The following is a 21,221-nucleotide window of genomic DNA, read 5'->3' as shown; positions in this document are numbered from 1 at the left end:
CTCCCTACTCACCGAGTGGACTGGAGTCAGGTGAGTCTAAAAGGCACAGCTGTACCATTTTAACACATTTCTTGGGTGGGCTTACTGTTCATGCCTTCTGGGTGCCTGATGAGTGGAGGTGGGGGTGGGGGAGAGGGGAGAGTGGGGACATGGGATCCCTAACAGGCACCACAGTCAGAAGTACTGTCACTTTCTTGTGGGGACACCTCGGTCTCCTGCTCTTAGAGGTCTGGGTTCCCCCCAAAGCATCCTCTTGCTCTTGGGCGTTGGGGGACAGAGATGAACCCTAAGCTCCAAGATCCAAGCCAAAGGGTGGAAGTGGGGTGGGGGAGGGGGAAGTTGTTGGATTGTAACCCGCAGAGTAGACACGGGAACTCCCAGATATCCAGGAATACTCTGCGCTCACCCTGTGTTGATTACCTGAACTGAGATTGGGGAAACCGAGGCCCAGGGAGGAAAGCAGTCTGTGGGAAAGCCCATAGAAATACAGAATCCGATCTAGAGACCGAGTCTTCCACGGCACTTCTTGTTTGCATCTATGCTCGGGAATCACTCCTGGCGGTGCTGAGTCAGGGATCATCTGGGGTGCTGGGGGGAGCAGGAAACCGGGTCGGCCGCATGCAAGGCAAGCGCCTCACCCCCTGTACTATCATCACTCGGGCGGGCCCCCTCGACCCAGGCTTCCAGCCCCTGCTTTTGCATCTGCCCGTGCGAAGGTGATCCCTCGCAAAGCCTGGAGCGCTGCGGGTCTCCCAGAAGGGAACCTCGGTGGCGTCGGCGCTCCGCGGCGCGCCGGGTGAACTTAACTTCCCCGCAGCAGGGAGGCGCCTGGGGACTGGGGGGAGGGGGCGGAACCCGGGGCGCAGGACCGGGCGGGGAGGCGCTGGCCCTTTAAGGGGGGGACGGGGCGCATGCGCGGGGCGGGCCGGAGCCGTGCCTGGTGGGCGGCGGGCCGGCAGGGGACTCGGCCGACGGCGGCCGGAGCATCGCGGAGCGTCGCGGAGCTGCGGCACGGACACCCCCGCGCGCGCGCGTCCACCCCCGGCGGCCACCGCGCCGCCGAGCATCCCGCGGTCGCGCCCGCGCTCATGCCGCAGCCGGGACGGGGCGGCGCCCCCGCGGCCGGGGACCCGCGGCCCGAGAGGGCTGGGCCGGCCGGGTGCGCGCCCTGCTCGGCCCGCTGAGCCGCGCCCGGGCCGGGGGGCGCGGGCCCGACCCCCTCCCCGCGCCCCGCCAGCTGCGCGTCCCGGCCCGCGCGCCCCGCTGGCCTCTCGCCGCTCCGAGCGCGCAGCTGTGCGCCGTGCGGGCGTTTTGTTTGGGGTTCTCTCCAAACCTGGGGTCTGGGAGAGAAAGGGGGGACCCCCCAGCCGGCGTGGGCATCCGTGCCTGGGCCTCATCTGCGGCCCAAGGTCCCGGCGGTCGGACCTCAGTTTCCCTCCGACTTTTCATCCCCGCCAGCCCGGGCTTCTGCGCATCATTGTTCTCCCTGTCAAACGGGAGGGGAGGAGGGGGTGCCTTTGTGAAGGCTGCCAAGTTGGGGTGTGTTCTCCCTCTCCCCTTTTTCTAACCGAACAAAGCCTCTAAGCCGGTCCCCATCACCCACCCAGCTCTGCCCCGCACTTCACCTAGCTGCTCTGATTTGATTTGATTTTTTGTTTTGTTTTTGTTTCTTATCGAGTAGTATTTTATTGTACAGGAGCCACGCCCTGGTTTCTTAAAGGAGCCTCGCACTGTTTGGCCATGTGTTATCTCCGCAGCTGGTGTGTGGGAGGCCTCCTGTGAGCCACCTATATTTTTGGTGCCTCCTGGCACGTCCCTCCCATCTGCCCGGTCCCCCCCGGCAAGGATTTGGGGATGCCAGGAGGGAAGAAGGTGGCCGCGGGTGGCAGCAGCAGCAGCAGCAGCAGCAGCGGTGGCGGCGGCGGCGCTGCCCCTGCCTCTGCCCCTTCCGCAGCCGCGGCCCCCTCTGGGCTCAGGCGTTTGGAAAGCGGTGAAGGAGCCTTGGCCCCGCGGGACGATGAGCCAGAGGAGGAAGGGGAAGAGGACCTGCGAGATGGAGGAGTCCCCTTCTTTGTCAACCGGGGTGGGCTGCCTGTGGACGAGGCCACCTGGGAAAGGATGTGGAAGCATGTGGCCAAGATCCACCCCGACGGAGAGAAGGTGGCCCAACGGATCCGCGGGGCCTCGGACCTGCCCAAGGTGAGGGGCTTGGGGGAGGACCCTGGGGCTGGGAGAGCAAAGCCACACTTAACTTGGGGCTCTAGATGGGCCCCAGGAGGTGAGATGGGAAAATGCTGGACCTACTTGCTAGGAAGGAGGTTTTCACGCCTGCCCTTGGGGCTGTTCTGGGACCCCCCCCCCATACTTAACGCCCTCTTTGCTGGAGGTCCTTTTCCTTCTCCTTTATAATGTTCCTGCTTCCGATCATTAGAGGGGGAAAAAAGTAATAAAGTAATTGTTGAATGACCACCCCCCTGAAAATTCAATTCCATGTCTTCTTCAGAGGACAGAGCAGATTAAGTAAGAAATTCCTTCATGTGGTCTTATTTGCAAAGCCAGAGAACTGAGGGCAGAGAGAGCGTCAGAATGGCTCGGGGCACGGGGCGTCAGATGTTGAGAAATATTTCCGTGCATTAGTTATCCCACTGCATTCTCCAGCGGCCTTGTAAAGTAAGTGCAACTTGGGGCTCCTTTTACCATGAGGATCAGGCACCCACCAGGACAACTCAAGGTCCTGTGTATGGACCGTTAGTGGCAGAGCGGGGACTCAGGTCTGACCTGGAGGTTTCCAAGTCCAAGTCTGCTTCGCTGGACACTAGATTTGGGACAGGGAGAGTTCTGCAGTGTTCCTGGGCAGCTCTGGAGCTCGTCTGTGATGACCGTCCCCTGCATATGGCCCCAAGGCCCAGTTTGCAGCTCATTCATCTTTGTCTTGCCAAATGCCTCCTATAAACACAGCACAGAGCAGGCACTTGTATGTGCTGAATGAAAGGGCACCGGGGCCCCGTGCAGGGAACATGGAGGAAAGACAAGCCTGATCTCTTTACCTTATGGTTGAGACCAAAGGAGGGTTCTCCAGGTCATGGGACCTGAGAACAGGCAGGAAAGCTGTGACCGGCAGGGAGGGCCCAGTGCACAGTGGTGCCTGCTCAGGTGAGGAGGAGGAGGCCAGGGAAGCCAGCAGGTATACCTGGTTTTGTTGTTGCTGTTTTTTTAGAGTTCTTAGAGCCTCCAGAACTTGTCTGTGGGGATGAGGGTGTTCGGCTGTTGATTAGCAGAGCAGCTGCTTATGTTTCCAGGTGGGTTTGAATTGCATTACTCTTGGTCCTAACAGAGAACTTACTTTATTGTGGGGTAGAGGTTTAGGGCCACACCCTGTGATGCTCAGGGGTTACTCCTGGCTCTGTGCTCAGGGATCACTCCTGGTAGGCTCAGGGGACCAAATCATACCACAGTACTATCACTTCACCCCTCACGTAGAACTTTAAAACTCTCCTGTGGTCAGGCCTTGTTCCCATTATTTATTCTTAAAGAACACTCTGCACCTCCTTGAGTTCATCTCTGGTCCTTCACTCGGGATAAATTCCCAGAAGAAAGTGTTGCCTCAGAGGCTCTGGACGTTAGTTGATTTTGGGGGCCCATGCTGGGAGCCCAGAGTTGGAGCAGTAGAGCCAGCCAGCCACAGGGCTGACCCCTCCCAGTGGGACCCCGCTTTTAGAACTGGCACTGAGGAGGTCATGCTATGGGGAGCCCAAGAGGGGCTCCCTGGGATGTCACATTGTTTTTCAAATACCACTTGAGATGAGGGGCCCTGGTGAGGACAGCCAGGCGCCAGGTGTGGAGGCAGGAGACTGTGCTGTTCTCTTCCGGGACCTGGGTTTTATAGTCTCTGGGTCTTGGCCATTGATGGGATTACACGGCGCCAGGGGCAGTTGGTGGGTGCCTACATACTGGAAGATGGGGGATCTGGGTGGAGGAGACCCAGTCTCAGTCCGAGCAAGCTTGGAGATCTAAGCCCCGGGTCCCGCACACCTGGGTTCCTCTGCCGGTTCCTTCGTGCATGAGGCTCGTCCGAACATACGGAGAGTGGTCTTAAGCATGGCTGTGGCTGGAACCAGAGGTCTTCAGCTGCCGGGGCTCTGCTTATTATCTAATTCTTACTCTGGAGAACCTGGCAGGCTGCCGAAAGTATCCTGCCCGCACAGCAGTCTGGCAAACTCCCCGTGGCGTATTCAATATGCCAAAAACCAGTAACAATGATGGGTCTCATTCTCCTGACCCTGAAAGAGCCTCAAATGTGGCACTTCATGAAATCTCAGGGCTAGGACGAAGGAGACGTTACTGGTGCCTGCTCGAGGCAATCAATGAACAACAGGATGACAGTGATACAGTGATACTTGAGATGAAGCAGAAAGCTGGGAGCATCCACATGGGAGAGTTTGCTTGCACGTCTTTTCAGAAAGTGAGAGGTGGGGAAGAGCCTCCCAGATCCTCTGTGACAACTGTTCTTCAGCGGGGAACCTCCACCACCCCAGTATGCAACCTTGCCAGCTGTGCATGCCCTGCCTCCCCCATCCATGCCCCTTCTGGGACCCCACAGTGTCGTGTGGTAGGAAAGAGAACTCTGGGGCCCCACCTGCAAGGCTCAAGTCATGCCTCTGCCATAGCAGAGGACTGGGCATGCATGGCATTTCCTGGGTTCTCAGTCTCCTCTGCTGTACAATGGGAATAATAATGATGCCCACTTAAGGAGTACCGCTGAGATGAGCAGGTGAGGAGACCCAGCGAACCAACACAGAATGAGAGTTAGCCCAGATCACCCACTCGTACTTTGGGAAAACCTCCTTCAAACTGGTTCTGGAGCGATAGCATAGCAGGTAGGGTGTTTGCCTTGCATACAGCCGACCCAGGTTCGATTCCCAGCATCCCATATCATCCCCTGAGCACCACCAGGAGTAATTCCTGAGTTCAGAGCCAGGAGTAACCCATAGTGCATCACCTAAAAAGGTGTGACCCAAAAAGCAAAAATAAACAAATAAATAAAGCTGATTCTTAACCTCCCCCTCCCCCTCCGCAGTCCCCTCCGAGCCTTATATCCTTCCTGTGACCTCCCTGTCCTACCGGCTGCCCCCTACTTTCATGCCCTGTCCTCCCGGCCATTTACACGATTGTCCCCTTGGACTTTCCCAGGCCCACAGGAGGCCTTCTGGCCCTGGCTGAGAAGCACTTCTTTACAAACCCAGGGCTGGTATGTGACAGTACCCACGTTTCCCAGAGGATCCCTGCTCCAGGAACACTGCCTCTCCTTCCTGAAGGCTCTCTCCTTGCACCAGAGACATCATTCAGTGCTGGACCATGTGCTTCGCATGCACCAGGGCCCAAGCTCAAATCCCAGCAACCATGGTACAGCCCTGAAGGCCCCTGATCACTGCTGGGATGGTCCTGGTGGTCCCCGGCATCCTGGGGCCGAAACAGCTCCCCATCATTTTTTCACTTTGAACCACCAGTAGTGTGGACTGAGTATTCGCAGGAGGGGCCCTCGACCCCCAAGCACTGCTTGGGAGATCCCCTCCACTCCTCCCCTCAAAAAAAAAAAACTCCCCTTGATGTTTCAAGCTGTCACTACCTTGAAGAGCTCAGTGGCCCACATCGGAAGCTATGCCATAGGGCCCCGGCCCCAAGCACCAGCAGAACCAGATCAACACTTCCTCTAGAAGGCAGACTGGCCAGGCTGACCCCTGTCCCGCCCCTCTCCAGGGCGCTGGTGGCTCAGTGGCCACAGAAAGCAGGCGGGGCCCCTTGCTGGGACCTGACCCTCCTCTAGGCCCCCATTTGTGGCATCCTGCTGGCACTAGAAGTCAGTTCTGTTATGGTGCCTGCTGGACAAGCCTGCAACAGGCCAGACCAGTGGTGGGGCTGAACAGTGGACAGTGAGCGGAGGCAGGACAGAGACAGCAGCCACTTCTGGGCTGGCCTGCTTCCTGCTTCCTGTCCACACGTGCCGCAAATTCCCCAGGCGTCTTCCTGCCTCCAAGGACTCAGGGAGCAAGAAGCCCCCTTGTCCTCAGGAAGATCTGCGCCCCACCCCTCCGTGGTGAAGAAGCATTTTCTGGCTTCTGGTTGGTGGGAGGTTGGGTGGGGGGTTGTCTGTGATGATGCAGGAGACTGGTCATTTGCAGTTCTTATCTGTGAGCGTGTGTGTGTGTATGTGTATGTGTGTGTGTGTGTGTGTGTGTGTGTGTGAGAGAGAGAGAGAGAGAGAGAGAGAACAGGAGGGTGGTGTCCACCAGCTGCAGAGGGAGTCTCAGAGCCACTGCATGGACATTCCAGCTCCACGCCCTGTGGTGGCCCAGAGGCCCTGCTTAGGAGTCTCTGGTCTCTTGAGAGTCCTGGAGACCCATTTCCTGTCCCTGAGCCAGCCTGGCTGTCTCTGCCTGGTTGGCAGGTACTAAGGCCCTTGTGGGGACCAGGGTTGGCACCCGTGAACACACATGGACTTCGGGGCTCAGTTCCCTCTGCTTAGGGTGTCTGGGAACTCACTGGACACCTGACATTTGGAGTGGGACACCCCCCCCAATCCTTCCCCACCCCCTACCGATTGCTAATGAACTGTGAAGTCATTTGTAATGCTCCTCTCACCCCCAACCGGAACCTTGACCCTGAGAGGCCAGGCCAGGATGGGGTGGGGGGGGGCAGCCACCTTCCCAGGGCTTTTATTTTTATCCCCTGGTGACAGTACCACCAGTATGGGGAAGGGGGTGTTGAGAAAGAGGAAGTGGCTTCTCCAGGCTTGAGCTGTCAGCGGCTGGTTAGGGACTTCCTGGCTGGCCGGAAGCTCATTCCATGCTGTGCCTCTGGCCGACTGACCTTTCCTCCCGCATCTGTGCCCGTTGGGGTCTGGAGATGCCTATCAGAGGCTATCTGACTGGGTCTGCAGCAACCCCTCCCCCTTGTACCCCATTTAGGAATGTCAGAGGTCACTGCTGTCCCTTCCCTTTTGAAGCCTGAGCACTGCAGATGCTGTTTTGTCTAAAATAGTGGGCCTGAGGGCTCAACTTCCGCACCCCAAGATGGTGTGTCTTATACCCTATTGGTCTCTGTGCTCTTGCTTAGCCCTTCCCTCACCCACACCCAGACCCAGGCTGGCTGGCACCCTCAGTTTATCAGCCTGTGTGGGGAGTGGGTGGGCGCCTCCATGAGAGATCTGGAACCACCTCCCCAGAGGGAGCTCAGCGGTTGGGCTGGGCCCCGAATTTCCGGCTCTTGTGCACAGAGGGTCCTGGTTCATCCTGTTCTCAGGCTTCTCAGCCTCGACAACCTCTTGCAGCCAGACTGCCCGATTTGTGCTCCCTGAGTCCTGGACTCCAGGTTTCTGAGTGACAGTCTGGGCTCCTGACTGAAGGACCAGCACCCCACAGCCCATGTGCTTGCAGCCCTGTGGGGACACCCTCTGCCACCCTCTCCCACTCCTGCCCTGCCTTTCTAGGCCACATTCCCGTGTAATGGTGGTCACACCGGTCCGGGGCAGTGGGTGGTGGGAAAGGGAGATGCTAAAGAAGAGCCAAGTCTCATGCCCCCCGTGAGTCCCTACAGGGTTAGAGCCACAGCAAGGCTGTCCTCACACATCCCCTGTGCTCTGGCCCCGACTGCCAACTTATTCCTCAACAATTCCGGTTAGGGTTAGAAGGTCTAGAAGGTCTTGGTCAGTGTGCTATGAGGGTACGAGACCCCTCCTTGTGAGGGTGTGGTCACCCCTTGTGGGGATGCCACCAGCCCAGGGTGGGGTCCTTTCAATTCTGACCCAGCACTCAACCAGAGTGAACCCCGAACGCGAGTGAGCAGAGCCCCAGCACTGCCGTTCTTCAGGAGACCTTATTTAAAATTCAAGTCAGCGGTGAATCAGCCTGTGTATTTTCGAGGTTCTCAGAGAACCTTGGCAAGGAGACCCAAGGCCAGCGTCCTCGCTGTGGAGGAGGCCTCCGGGGAGAGGGGTGGGCCTGGGAGCCAGGGGCTGGGGGGTGGCCGGGGTGGGGTGGGGGGTGGCTTCTCTGGGGGCTTATCTCGGACTGGGTATCCGGGTGCGCTGCTCTCCTATGACCTGCTCTCTCTCTGTCCCCAGGTCCCCATACCGAGTGTGCCTACATTCCAGCCCACGACGCCCATCCCTGAGCGCCTGGAGGCCGTGCAGCGCTACATCAGGGAGCTGCAGTATCCTGCCGCCCCATGGGTGCTGTCCAATGAGGCCAGCCCCCTCCAGCCTTCCTGCCTCGGGCCTCCTCCCCTGCACCCCTCTCCAACCCCACCGGGGAGGCTTCCTCTCACTACTCTCCATATGGCTTCCCCCAGGAGGGGCAGGGCCCAGAGGTGGCCTGTGGACAGCTGTTGCAGCCTCCCCTGGCCACCCACTGGGGCTGAGAGGCACCAGGGACTGGGAGGAAGGGGTGGGAGGGTGAAGACCGGGCACTGCCCCCTGCTCGCCCCCGCTTCCCTTCCTGGGCTCTGTTTCCGCCACTGGCAGAGGTGGGAGCCGGGCTAGACTTCCCCACAGCCGACCTGCTCAGGACCCAACAAGGGGCTTCTTCTTTTTTTTTTTTTCTTTTTGGGTCAGACCTGGCGATGTACAGGGGTTGGTTACTCCTGGCTTTGCACTCAGGAATTACTCCTGGTGGTGCTTAGGGGACTATATGGGATGCTGGGAATATCAAGCCCGGGTCAGCTGCTGTACTACTGCTCCAGCCCCAAGGCAGGGCTTCTCTGCCTTCCTCTGCAGCCAGTGAGCGGGGAGGCAGATGGCGGGAACACGAGAAGCCCAGGACTGCCAGCTTGGAGCAGGGGCATAGCGCTGAGCGGCCCAGAACGGGGACAGTGGAGCACAGAGGGAGACCAGCTCTTTCCATACCGGCCAGAGGTCTCATGCTGGGGGTACCAAAGGCAGCAGCTGGGAGAACAGTGCCCGATGTGGCGGTTTCTCCCCCAAGCCTGGAACCGGGTGTGAGGGGGGACAGCCAAATAGGGATTATTTCAGATCTAACCAGGAAGCCCTTAACTGGCCCCCAGGTACAATCACACAGGAACCCAGTTCTTTGAAATTAAGAAGAGCAGACCTCTGACGGGGTAAGTGTGGATGTTCCCTACCCCTGCCCGGGCTAGCAGTTACTTCCCCCTGGGGAGGGCGGGGTTCAAAAGCCCTGAGAGCCTTTGGAAGTTCACATGGTATGTTGGGACACTTGCCAGGAGAATGCCCCTCCCCTCAGGAATTTTACTGGGGGCCATCAAGGGGAACTCTGACAAAGAGGAACCACCCAGGTGCTTGAGAAGGGAACTCCAGGACATTTGCTCAGCAGAGCTCAGTCCCTTCCAGCACCCTTCTGTTGGTAGAGGACTGGTGGGGGGGAGGGGTGCGAGGGGTTTTCCCAGTGAGTAGGGAGCCTTGCTGGAGTGGCTTCCCCTTCTCTCGTTTCCTGCAGTCGCCTCTGGACTGTGGGGACCTGTGTATCATCCCCCTAGTGCCAGACTGGCCGTTCCTAGTCACTGATTGGTCCAGACTGAGCCAGCTGACCTGCTCACTTCCCATTCCATCACCAATCAGCACACCCTCCTATGTCCCCCAGTGCCGCCACTGGGTCAGGGTGGCTCTACCCTGCCCTTCCATGCCCCCTCTGCTGTGCCGGCGGTTACCTTGGGGCCCCTCTTGGGGCTTCCTGGAACTGTGCTGGAGACCCCCTGGCCCAAGGGCTCAGGGGAGTCTAGACACTGGGGCACCAACGCCAGCAGCTGGGCCAGTGAGGTGGGAGGAACCCAGGGCCCCTAGTCCCCCAGGTCAGGAGCAGGCTGGAGATCCTGGGCGGCTGGCCAATGTGGGGGAGCAGCTGCGGTCAGTGGCAAGCTCTTCTGAGAAGCCATGCCTGCGCTGAGGCAGCCTGGAGGCGCCGGCAGAGGGGAGAGATTAGGAGAGATCACGCCAGTGTCTGCCAGCAGGAGCTAGGGGAGGAGGAAGCGGAAGGAGTGGGGAGTGGGGGCTGGGCTGGGCGGGGGTGGGGGTGGGGGTGGGGGGTAAGGGGGATGGATATGGGAGGGAGGGTGCCCTCTGCTAAAGCGCTGTCCCCGTGGCCCTGCCTCCCTCCTGCAGGCTGATGGACCTGGCCAAGGAAATGACCAAAGAGGCCCTACCCATCAAATGCCTGGAAGCTGTGATCCTGGGAATGTATCCTGCAGATCTGGGGGAGGTAGCGGGCGGGACGGTAGGCTCGAGTGCCCAGGATGTCACCAGCAGTGTGCAGCCTCGGAGTCCAGGCCTGACAGTTCGACGCTGTGGGGGTTCAGACTCAAAGCCGGGGGCACGCTAGCCTGTGCTCCAGCGTCCCAGCTGTTTTCCCAGCCCCCGTTCCTGGGTCCCCCCTCCCTGCTGGCCCCCAGCCTGGTTGGCTGCATTTGGCTTTGTGCACTTGGCATTCTGGCTGGCGCTGGGTGGGCGCCTAGTGTGCTGCGGGGGGAGTTCCCTGAGGGGCCAGAGCACAGCTGTGCGCCTGGGGCCACACTTGGGCCTGAGTCCTCACGGTGTTTCCCAGAGCCAGAGCTGGTTTCCTGTCACCCGACTCTTCTGTGACGGGGTGAGAGTGAGTGCTGGGCCAGGAGGACTGGGGTGGCCCATGCCAGGGACGCCCCACAGGAGCCAAGGGGGCTATGCCCTCTGCAGCTAGAGCCTTGGGCAGAACCCCCGCCCCACTGACCCTGGCGTCCACCTTATCCTGAGTTTTGGGGGTCCCTGCAGCTGCCCATTCCAGTTGTCTGGCAAAAGAGCCTTGGGCAGCCCCCTCCACCTCTCCCTGAGTTTGGGGGTCCCTGCAGCTGCCTCACCCCAGTTGTCTGGCAATAAAGCCTTGAGTAGCCCCCTCCAGCTCTCCCAGAGTTTGGGGAGGTCCCTGCAGTCGCCTCACGCCAGCTGCCTGGAACTAAAGCCTAGGGAAGCCCCCATCTCTGGGCCCTGCCCCTCCCTGAGCTGGGGGGGTCTGTGCGTTGGCCTCACCCACCGTTTCCTTAGCTGCGCGCTGGGCAGTTACCTCACCAACAGCATGCCCACCCTGGAGCGCTTCCCCATCAGCTTCAAGACCTACTTCTCAGGGAACTACTTCCGCCACATCGTGCTGGGCGTGAACTTCGGGGGCCGCTACGGGGCCCTGGGCATGAGCCGGCGCGAGGACCTGATGTACAAGGCGCCGGCCTTCCGCACGCTCAGCGAGCTGGTGCTGGACTACGAGGCCGCCTACGGCCGCTGCTGGCACGTGCTCAAGAAGGTGAAGCTGGGCCAGTGCGTGTCGCACGACCCCCACAGCGTGGAGCAGATCGAGTGGAAGCACTCGGTGCTGGACGTGGAGCGGCTGGGCCGCGAGGACTTCCGCAAGGAGCTGGAGCGCCACGCCCGCGACATGCGGCTCAAGGTGCCAGACACCCTGCCCCAACTCCCCCTGCCTGCAACGCCTGCCCCCAAAGCCCCCTGTCCCAAGTCCCCCTCCTGGGAACGCCTGCTGCCCCCAGAACCCCTGCCCAGAACGCCTGCCCAAAAACGCCTTGCCTCAGCTCACCCTACCTGGACTGCCCCCAAAACGCCCCGCCCCAACTCCCTCTGCCGGGAGCACCCCCAAAACGCCCTGCCCCAACTCCCCCTGCCTGGAACGCCCCCAAAACGCCCTGCCCCAACTCCCCCTGCCAGAAACACCCGTCCTCCAACCCCCCAGACCTCCTCCTCAGAACGCCTGTCCCCAAAATGCCTAGTCTCCCCGCTGCCTGAAATGCCCCGCCGCCAAAAACCCCTGCCCCAAGTTCCCCTGCCCTTGCCCACCCCCAAAGCATCCTGCCCCTGCTAGAACACCTGCCCCCCAAAAAAACACCCTGCCCCACTCCTTGCCTGGAACGTCTCGCCCCCCCAAACACCCTGCCCCCATGAACGTCCCACCACCCCCCCAATTACCCCAGAACGCCCTGCCTCGCTGTCCAGAAAGCCTCGCCTCTGCCCGCCCCAACCTCCCAACCCCTTGGAGGGGGTTGAGACCAGCCCCTTGGGTGGGCAGAGGGAGCACCACGGCTGGGCCGGGCAGCCAGAGGAGGCTGAGTTTAGGTGGATCCCAGAGCCACCCTCAGAGGCCGAGGCCCATGTAGCCTGCAGCCTGCCTGGTGGCTCCCTCGGTATGATCCCTGCTCTGGGTCCCCTGCACACACAATTACGGGACTGGGTAGCAGTGGGGGTCGCAGCAGGAGGGAAAGGGGGCCTTTCTACTCAAGCAGGGAGCTCCAGCCTCAGCTCAGCTTGGCAGAATCCTGGCTTCTCCCGGGGGCCCTGCCAGACCCCCTGCCGGGGTGTTGAACAACCCCCCCCCCCACCTCCTGATGGCCCCATCCCGCAGCCAGGACTCTGGCCCTCCCCTCCCGGCAGCCTGGCGCCGCAGCCGGGACTTGGCGCTGGATGTGCTCTCAAGGCCAGCGCGCAGGTCTGGGGGTGGGGGTGCAGACTGTGCAGGGCGCCCGGAGATTCGCTTAGAGACAGCCTGACACAGGCACCAGGGTGCCCCACGCACATCTACGAGCGAGGGCAGCCCTGTGCCACGCCCTGGGGCAAGCAATAGGCTGCATCCAACCCTGCTGCTCCCCCTCACCCTGGTGCATCCTCCCCTGATGCACCAGGGTGATGCACCATGGCTCCACCCTGCCCAGTGTCTCTCTGCTGCCAGAGCACCGTCCTGTCTCCCTGGGGAGTTGGTGCCCAAGGTCCCCATCTTTGGTGCTGTCCTGAAGTGTGTGGCACTAAGGACTCCCCGTGTCACAGGTTCTTTTCTGCAGCTGCCCATGGGGCACCCCCTTGATTTGAAAGCCCAGCTCTGTGCCCTAGAAAGCATGACTCCGGGCCTTTGTTTCTTTCTTACTGGCCGGACGCTTAGCTGCTGGCAGGAGCCTGCTGGCCACTGCTGGAGCCCTGCCCGGCCGCCGCTCATCTGGCTGCCCGGAGGGGCAGTGGTCCTTCTCTTGAAGGTTCTTCCACTCTTTTACTCCGCCCGGGCAGGCCGTTCCCGCAGCCAACAAGGGCGTGCCAGACAGTCTGCCTAAGGACACCCCCTGCCCCAGCAGCCTTCGTCCCAGGGAAGTGGGTGAAGAAGAGCATGGCTGGAGGCCTCCTGGGGGTGGTGGGTGAAGGGGGAGCATCAGAGCTCATAGTTCCTGTAGGGCCGGAAGGGGGGGACCAGGAATACGTCTGCCATCGGCGTGCATGTCTGTAGAACATTGGCCAAAGGGCCTCAGGCTAGAGTACAGGGCAGCCCCATTGGTCCCCAGGACTGAGCTGCACTGGGCCAAAGATGGCCAAGACTGGGCCCACAGTCCTCCCAGAGCACTGCTTGAGAGACCCGAAAACACAGGTCTTTCATTTCTTCCTCCCCACCAAGATTGGCAAGGGGACCGGCCCTCCCTCCCCCACCAAGGACCGGAAGAAGGACGTTTCCTCCCCGCAACGGGCCCAGTCCAGCCCCCATCGTAGGAACAGCCGGAGTGAAAGGCGGTGAGGAATGGGGCGCAGGGGCGGTGGGGGAGGGCCAGGGTCAGGGTCGGGGGCCAGTGCTAGAGGGAGGCTGGGCTCTCTCCTCTCCTCTCCTCTATCCCTGTTTCCTCTCTGCCCTTTCCCTTCCCGTTTTCTCATTTGCCTCACTGGAGGGATGTGATTAGGGTGGGTGGGACCTGTCTGCTTATGCCCCCACTGAGCGGGCAGCCAGGCAGCCTCCCATCCCCAGGGAAGCAATACTCCCGAGGGCAGGAAGGAAGAGTGTGGTCCTGCCAGACAGCTGGTCCCCCCACCACCACCACCAGTTCCCCAGGAACAGGGGTGTGGGAGTGGGGTAGCTGGTGCTCTAGGTGCAGTGCTTGTCCTGCCTATCTGGCTTCTGCCTCTATCTAGATGGCAGAGGTGCCCATTAGCACCATTAGCATCATTAGTACCAGGCCAGCCCTGTCTCTGCCGTGTCCCGCCACACCTGTCTGGCTCTTGCGTGAAGCATCCGCCTCTCTGGTGACTCCAGGGGCCCCTGGACTCACTCTGAGACCCAGGAGGCCGCCCTCCCCCACCCCGGGACAGTCATAACCAGGGGTGAAGAGGGTGAAAGGTTGAACCACTTGCAGGGCTCCCCAAAACTCCCCGTCTCAGCACTACTGCTGCACTCGGGGTGGATGCCCTGCAGGATTAGGGGGGCACAGTGCTCCTGAGCTTGAGGGTCTTCTCAGGATCAGTCCTTGACCCCCTCTCTCCTCCCCACAGGCCGTCGGGTGAGAAGAAACCGGCTGAGCCCAAAGCCATGCCTGACCTCAACGGGTACCAGATCCGGGTGTGAGGCTTGGCCAAGTGCCCTGGCCTCACCCTGTCTGGGGAGCCGGGACCCACCAGCCAGAACCAGCCTCACCCGTGGGTGGGGAGGGGCCTCAGAGTCCAGCTCAGCTCCCCCCAAGCTGCTGCCCCCTCTCACTGAGCCAAGACCCCTAACTTTGGGCCCAGAGGCAGTATTTTCTTTGGAGCTTCTAACTTGAAGTTTAAGGTATTTAGGGGGAACTGAAAGCAGGCGAACCTGCCCAATGGCGGAAGGGCTCTGGAAATCCCAGTGCCGCAGCTGAGAGCTGGGGGCGCAGGTCCAGCCTGTCTGTGGGAACTACCGGCCCTACACGGGCTGTGCCGTGGGGGAACTGGGGGGTGGGGGACGGAAGTGTTGGTCCACTTCTGCCAGCTCTGGCGGAACCGACCCAGGGAACGGAAAGCAGGGTAGGAATCGTGGGGGAGGCCATGTGGGAGCAAGCACAGCCGAGAGAGGGCCCAGGAGAGGCCTTGTGCCCACACAGCCCCATACAGAACGCCCAGGGATGACTGCTAGGCAATGCTGACACTGCCCACAGGGGTGGGTGGACCTGGGGCCCGAGGGGACCACCATGGGGAACACTGCCCTCCCTGCCAGCAGCGCCCTGTGGAGGATATGAGCTTTGCATCAGGTGGGCACGCCCACGGGCAGTGAGCTGGTCTGGTGGGTTCAGGAACTCAGACTAGGGGAGGGGGTGAGACCCGTGGGGGCCCCCCCTGCTTCCCGCTGGGACACCCTGCAGGGGGTATGAGGGCCAGGCCACAAAGCTTCTGTCCTGGGGAGAGGGCTCTCTGAACAGCCTGTCTGGGTTTGGGGGGGTGGGGTGGGGCTCAGGGATGATCCGGTCAGTGACCTGTGTCGGGGACGAGTCACCCGTGTGCAGTGAGGGGCTAGGGGAAGGTTCTGGAAGCTCAGGCATCTGGGAGGTGTGGAAGGTGTGAGGCAGGGATGCCTGAGGGGCAGCAGGAAGTGGGGGTGGAAGTGCAGAGGGTGGGGGGAGTTTGGAGTCTGGCCGCTTGGGGATCGGAGAGCGCCCCACATCCCCCGTTCTGGGGGTCGTCAAGCAGAAACATCTGCTTGGTGGGAAGCGCTCCGGAGTCCCAGCTATAGAGGGCAGCTGGCTGCAGGGACTGCGAAGGTTTCTTTTGACAGGCAGTTCTGATTCGTGCAGGGGAAACTGCCAGTGAGCTGCAGAGGGGCGGAGTGCAGAGGAGGAGGCCAAGGTCAGCGGGGGTCAGGCTAGAGATGCAGAAGCAATAGAAGGTTTAGGCTTTGCCGCAGAGCCCATGGGGCGGGGCAGGGTCCTGGGCACCCAGGCCCCTCCCAGAATGACCATGGCTGAGCCCTGCCCACCATGCCCTGAGCAGAGAGTCCAGGGGCTGGAGGGTTTGGCGGGCGGGAGGGGCAGGCACAGTCCTCAGCCTGCAGGGCGCAGAGGGGGGTGAAGGAGGGCTGCCTTTCTGAGGGTCCCCAGGGAGGAGTACTGCTTGCCCGCGGCAGCTCTGGGCCTAGAGTCAGAGCAGTCCAAGGGACCCGTGACCCCTGGATGACCACCCCGTCCTTCAGGGAGTGGACCCGGCCGTTCCGGGTCCATGGTGGCTGGGTGCAGATGATGGCTCGAGTGTGAGGCAGTGACCACCCAGCCCTGAGGACCCCTGGGGAGGAGCCAGGAGTGGCGCCCAGAGCTGGGCCCGCGTGGGGGCTGGGGAAACACTGATCTCCCAGCCACCCCCCCTCCACTGCAGCCCTGGGGAGGAAGCCGTCCCCCCTCTCTGCTCCTCCCTGGGGCTCCACACCCCCTTCCCAGCCGAGACTCTGGGGGTGTGTTTAACTCTGTCCGTGGCAGCCTCCTCCCCTCCTGGGCTGAGCTCTCGGGTGGGCCGTACTCTGGGTAGAGGCTGGTGCCCAGAGCTCCCAGAAGGGGGCAGAGACAGGGACTGTGGGGCCCTAGGCACTGTCCCATGTCACCCCATCTCACTTCCTGGGCGGCCCAGGACAGTGTCTGCCTCACTCAGGGGAACGCCACCCTGACAACACCCCACGAGGACCCGCCTGGCCTGGGGGTGGGGCCTGAGGAAGGGCAGGGTCTCCCCAAAGCTTGGCCCTTGACACTTGGCACCAGGGTAGGCCCCCGGGAGACCATTCAGAGCTTCTCCCTTGAAGCCTCTGCTCTCACCTGTGGTCTCCCAAAGCCCCTCACCCAGCATGAAGCCGCCCTGTCCCGCCCGCACGTGACCCAAGGGTTCAGGGAAACAGGACGCACTTGAGATGGGTCACGTGATGTTCCTGTCCTGTTGAATTTGCCTTTGACCTCCTGCTCTGGGATGTCCTCTGACTCCAGCAGCCGTGGCCACAAGGCTCCTGTGTACCCCAGCGGCCCCGGAGGTAATGTGCTGGGTGGTGCATCCCAGCTGCGTTCTCTGCCAGAGTGAGTCTGGGGAACCCAGACCCCATTTGTTCCCGAGAGATGAGTGTGGATGTGGGTGGGCTGCAGGCCCTTCAGTATTGACCCTCTCCCCCTTTTCTTTCTGATCTGAGCAGCAGCTTGGGGGTGCTGGGCCCCGCCCCCCATGCTTCCTGTCTGCTCTTCCTCCCGCGCTCACCTGTCAGTATTGCGTCCACCTTTGTCTGCTTCCTGTTTTCACCTGGCCCTCAGTGAATAAACTCTCCCAGCAGCCCCATGTGGGCTGGAGGAACCCAGCCCTTGTGTCTCCTTTCTTTGGGAGCTGGGAACTGTGCGTCCGGTCGAGGGGAGGGCAGCCCCATCACAGCCCCTGCAGTCATGATGATGCTTCTGTCACCCACCACCCGACTCACCCTCCATCCCAAGGAGCTGCGCTCTCCAGCCCACTTTCAGTGAGCCCCTCTCCACACTGGCCTGTCCATCCCTGGATGCAGTCCCCAGGCCTGGTCCCCCCCACCCACCCCAGGGTGCAGGGGCTTGAGGGCATGATGTCTGGGAAAGGGGGCTTATTTCTGGAAACCCTGGATGCCCACAGAGACCTGAAGTTCCTTCTCATCAGGCGCGATGCTTGCTAAAGCCACAGCTTCCGACACGCCGCCCTCCCTCCTCTGCACGTCCCCCCCACCCACCACTGGACTTCTTCCCGCCTCTTCTAAGGTTCTGCTGCAGCTGGACAGGCCCAGCCAGACCCTTTAGAGCGCCTGCAACACCAGCCCTTCCCCGCTCTTCCCTGCTCTTTCTTCCCAAGCTGTGCCCTGAATGAAGGCAGAGCAGAGGCCGGGACGGGGAGGCTCGCTCTTGTTTCTGCTCCCAGCCAGTCGCTGCACAGCCCGTGCTCAGGGGTGGGGCGGGGGTAGACAGCAAGTGGGAGAAGTGAGAGCGTCCACTGGAACCACAGGCCTCTCTTACGTCACCAACAGAAGCGGTTCTACGGGTGCCTCTACAGCCAGCCCCTGACGATGACACGGGTCCACCCAGATGCCCGTAGCTTGGACCTTCACACGCAGATGCGGGGGGTATCCACACGTCCCACTCACTCCAAGTGCTTTAAGTGTAGGTTTCTTGGGTGGTCCTGCACTGCAGGTCCTAGACAAATAAGGGCTCACTGAGGGCCGTGGGGACCGAGTGCAGCTTCAGGGGACCCAGGCCTGTCATGCACAAGGCGCTGGGTTCCCTCCCGCAGCAGAGAAGTATTGTCTGTGTCACTCGTTTCAGGGCAATGCTGGGGTTGACCACCAAGCACGCCCTGGGTCCTGGGGGACCCCATTTCCGCTGCTCCATCTCCTTCGCTGACTTAGGCGTATGTCTCAGTGGGGCCCTTGGATGCAGGGGGCTCATCTCAGTGTCTTGAAGATGAGGAGGGTGGAGTTGGGCCTCCCCCTGTCTGATCACCACTCTGAGGGCAGGGAGGCCAAAGACCAAAGGCCAGGCCATATGGGGCCCTACTGCTCCTCACATAAGCTTGTGAGGGACCCATGTGAAGGCCAGCAGCTGGTGGACATGGGCCATCTCTGACCGATCTTGAAAGAACATGCACTCCCCTCCACCCTGCAGCCAGAATGGACACCTTCCAGAAATAAGTAGAGCCTATACTGCTCTCCATGGGAACCCCTGACTATGGAGGTGCAAGGACTGGGATGGGACAGAAGACCGGGTCCCCCAGCTTGTGACAGGAAGTTCTCCACCTCCTGACACCTGAGGGTGTACCAGATACCACCAGGCCAACTCTTGCCTGAAACTGCCGAGCTCCTGAGGGGAGAACGGAGCGGTGTGGACCTCAGGATGAGACTGGTCTCCCCCTTGGTGGACACGAGGAGAGGTAGGCCCTCGAATCTGGGGAGCAGTAGCCCACCGAAGTCCACCCTTTGGTCAGGATTTTCATGTGGGCAAGAACTGGGGTGAAAACCGAAGAGTTCAAAGCTTACGGCTGCTCAGGGCGCCCTTTCCGGGTGCCCCTCCTTGGCCTCGGCCTTGTGTCTGCTTTCCACACGCCCCCTCCTGCTCCTGGGGAGCTCCGGTGGCCAGACTCAAAGCAGAAAGCCCCCCACCCCCCATTCCTCTATGAATCCCCATTGTCTGACAGAAAGGGGACACCTGGGGGGCCACTACAAAGCTGTGTCAACTGTGAGCTAAAGTGCTGTGCAGAAGTGCAGAAGTGACTGGAGAGAAGTGATGGGGCGGGGGGCGGGGGGGAATCCTCAGGGCCAGGAAAGGAGGCTCTAAGGAGACACCTCACAGGAGGGGTTCAAGAATCTTTCCTACCCTGGAGCCAAGTATCCAGCCTGACTGGAGGCCCCCCATCCCTCCGGGCCCCATTCCCACCAATTCTACTCTAGAATTCTAGCCTCTCTTGCTTGCCAAGGCCCAGAAAACACAATTCTCTCCATCTGAAAATTCCTACCAGGGGAGATGATTTAATTTCTGTTCAACTTGGTGTATGAACTGAAAGGCATGGAAGGGTTGGCTTATCCCCGAATCATGAACTGACCACTCCAAGATGCCAGTATTTCGAGGTCCCAAACTCTCTGGTTTCTTCCCACTGGGTCCCAGCCCACGGAGGGTCAGTGTGCGTGCGTGTGTGCGTGCGTGCGTGCGTGCGTGTGTGTGTGTGTGTGTGTGTGTGTGAGAAGGGGAAGGGATTTCCAACAAAACCCAAAAGCAGGTTCTCAGAGTCTGAGAGATGATGGGTCTGTCAGGTGAGCTTTTTCCGGGTTGAACTCTGGGGCTTGGGGGACGCGTTGCCTGAGGAGCCCACAGGAAGACGGAACGTGCCAGCACAGTGAGGCCTGGAAGGAGGCGCAACCTTGCCAGCAACAGATGGCCCTGCTCAGCCCTGGCTCCAGACTGCACCAGAGATGATCAGAAATAGACACTTGGCAGGAGGCTCGCCAGATGCATCCTGCCGCCTGCGGCCGCCATCACTTCAGCAGAGAAAACACGCGTCTCTCCCACTTCCGGCACAGACCCTCCTGCTAGGCATTGCGGACTCCAGGAGGGCCTGGGGGTGGCAGATGGAATGAGGAGGAAAGCAGCCCGCAGAGCTCTTCTCTTGGCCGGGAGGGTACAGACAGGAGCTGCGACCCCCAGGAAGTCGGAGCAGGTGTCACTCAAGCCTGTTCCTCCCAGAATTCACACTCTGCCACTGGTCTAAGGCTCCGGGCCCCTCCCGCCCCGTGTCTGAAGCTCCTCCACCCACCCCATTCTCCATCAGGGCCTCGGGCTCCTAATAAAATCATCAGCAGATGGGGGGAAAGGTAAACCTTTATTTAGAAGAGAGTATTTAAATGGCCATGTCAAAACTCCCACTTCATTTCCCAAACAGAAACAAGTAACAAGGAAAAAAGATTGGCTCTCTCGCTCCTGCCCTCTGCTGTCCTCGGCTGGTTGTAAACTGCGTTTCCGAGAGAGAGAACAGCAGTGGGCCATCGTCCTATGAACCAACAGGGCACTGTCCTGAAACTGTCTCAGGAGGTGCCCGGGGGGGTGGGGAGAACAGTGAACAGTGGGGCCGTGGACAGACAGGCCTGGGGCTCAGACAGGCGCATGCCCCGTGCCCAGGAAACAGTGTTTAAAATTGACATGCATGGATCAGTTGCCCAGAACCTAGGCAGAAAAAGCTGATAACCGTGAATGCAGCAGCAGAATTCAGGCTGGGTCTGTGGCTTTCAAAGGAGAGAATATTCACCTCACTGCAGCCTTGCAGCCGGCCCTTCAGTCCCTTGGAAGCCTATAGTGGGGCAACTGTAAGTCAGGTCTTCTGAGGGCTGGTAGCTACCCTGAGTTAGGGGGAACAGGGGGAGGAGTGGCCCAGATACACCCCAGCAATGAGAGGTCGAGGCATGCAGGCGTGACACGGTGGACCAGGGGCCCCCCTGAATGGGCTACAGCCACCCCGTGCTAGGAGAGGGGGGTGCAGAGGCCTCGCTCAGCAGAGCCCATCCTCAGGCATTCCACACCCCCCGGCTTTCTGGGACCCCCAGTTCTGTTCAAGGCCACCTTTCTGCTGAGACGGTCTGGCCTGAGCGGAACATCAGGCTTTCCTGGAGAAAACGGGAGGGGGAGGGGAAGAAGCAGCAAAAAGTCCAACGGGGGCAGGAGAAAGGCACAGCAAACTCTTGGGGGTGAGAGGAGAGAAGACGAGGCCCCCCACCACTCGCTGCCCCACCCCAGCTCTGCAGGCTGTAGGTGGCCAGCTGGAAGGTTCTGCTTCCACTCTCTGGAAGGCCTCTAAGCTTTACACTGTTCCCTTCCACCCCTGACCCCCCCACCCGCTGAGTCCCACAGAGGACGGCTAAGTGGCCTCTCTGGGAAGTCTAGGAAAGGGACAAGGCTAGGGGAAGCCTGTGGGCCTTGCGGCGGGGCTCTGGGTGCTG

At 60.8% G+C, this 21,221-nt stretch overlaps 1 protein-coding gene across 1 annotated transcript; it reads left to right on the top strand.

Annotated features, from left to right (window-relative positions):
* The first annotated feature begins 938 nt into the window (after positions 1-938).
* VASH1 (vasohibin 1) lies at positions 939-14,593 on the top strand. Its single transcript, XM_056133633.1, has 7 exons — positions 939-2,199; positions 8,120-8,208; positions 9,058-9,114; positions 10,130-10,204; positions 11,057-11,438; positions 13,434-13,546; positions 14,297-14,593. The coding sequence occupies exons 1-7, from the start codon at positions 1,855-1,857 to the stop codon at positions 14,367-14,369; spliced, it is 1,134 nt and encodes a 377-aa protein (XP_055989608.1). The 5' UTR covers positions 939-1,854; the 3' UTR covers positions 14,370-14,593.
* Positions 14,594-21,221: the final 6,628 nt, after the last annotated feature.

Source organism: Sorex fumeus, unplaced genomic scaffold (genome assembly GCF_029834395.1).
Source record: "Sorex fumeus unplaced genomic scaffold, SorFum_2.1 ptg000098l, whole genome shotgun sequence".
In the NCBI taxonomy this organism is placed as follows: domain Eukaryota; kingdom Metazoa; phylum Chordata; class Mammalia; order Eulipotyphla; family Soricidae; genus Sorex; species Sorex fumeus.
This window is presented reverse-complemented; position numbering and strand designations above follow the sequence as displayed.

What these genes read in the sequence shown, in the direction of transcription:
- VASH1 (XM_056133633.1), top strand. Translation starts at nt 1,855, where the DNA reads ATGCCAGGAGGGAAGAAGGTGGCCGCGGGTGGCAGCAGCAGCAGCAGC. An exon ending in AAGAGCAGACCTCTGACGGG is followed by an intron (nt 9,115 to 10,129) that starts GTAAGTGTGGAT and finishes TCCCTCCTGCAG; the next exon opens with GCTGATGGACCTGGCCAAGG. An exon ending in CCCGCGACATGCGGCTCAAG is followed by an intron (nt 11,439 to 13,433) that starts GTGCCAGACACC and finishes CTCCCCACCAAG; the next exon opens with ATTGGCAAGGGGACCGGCCC.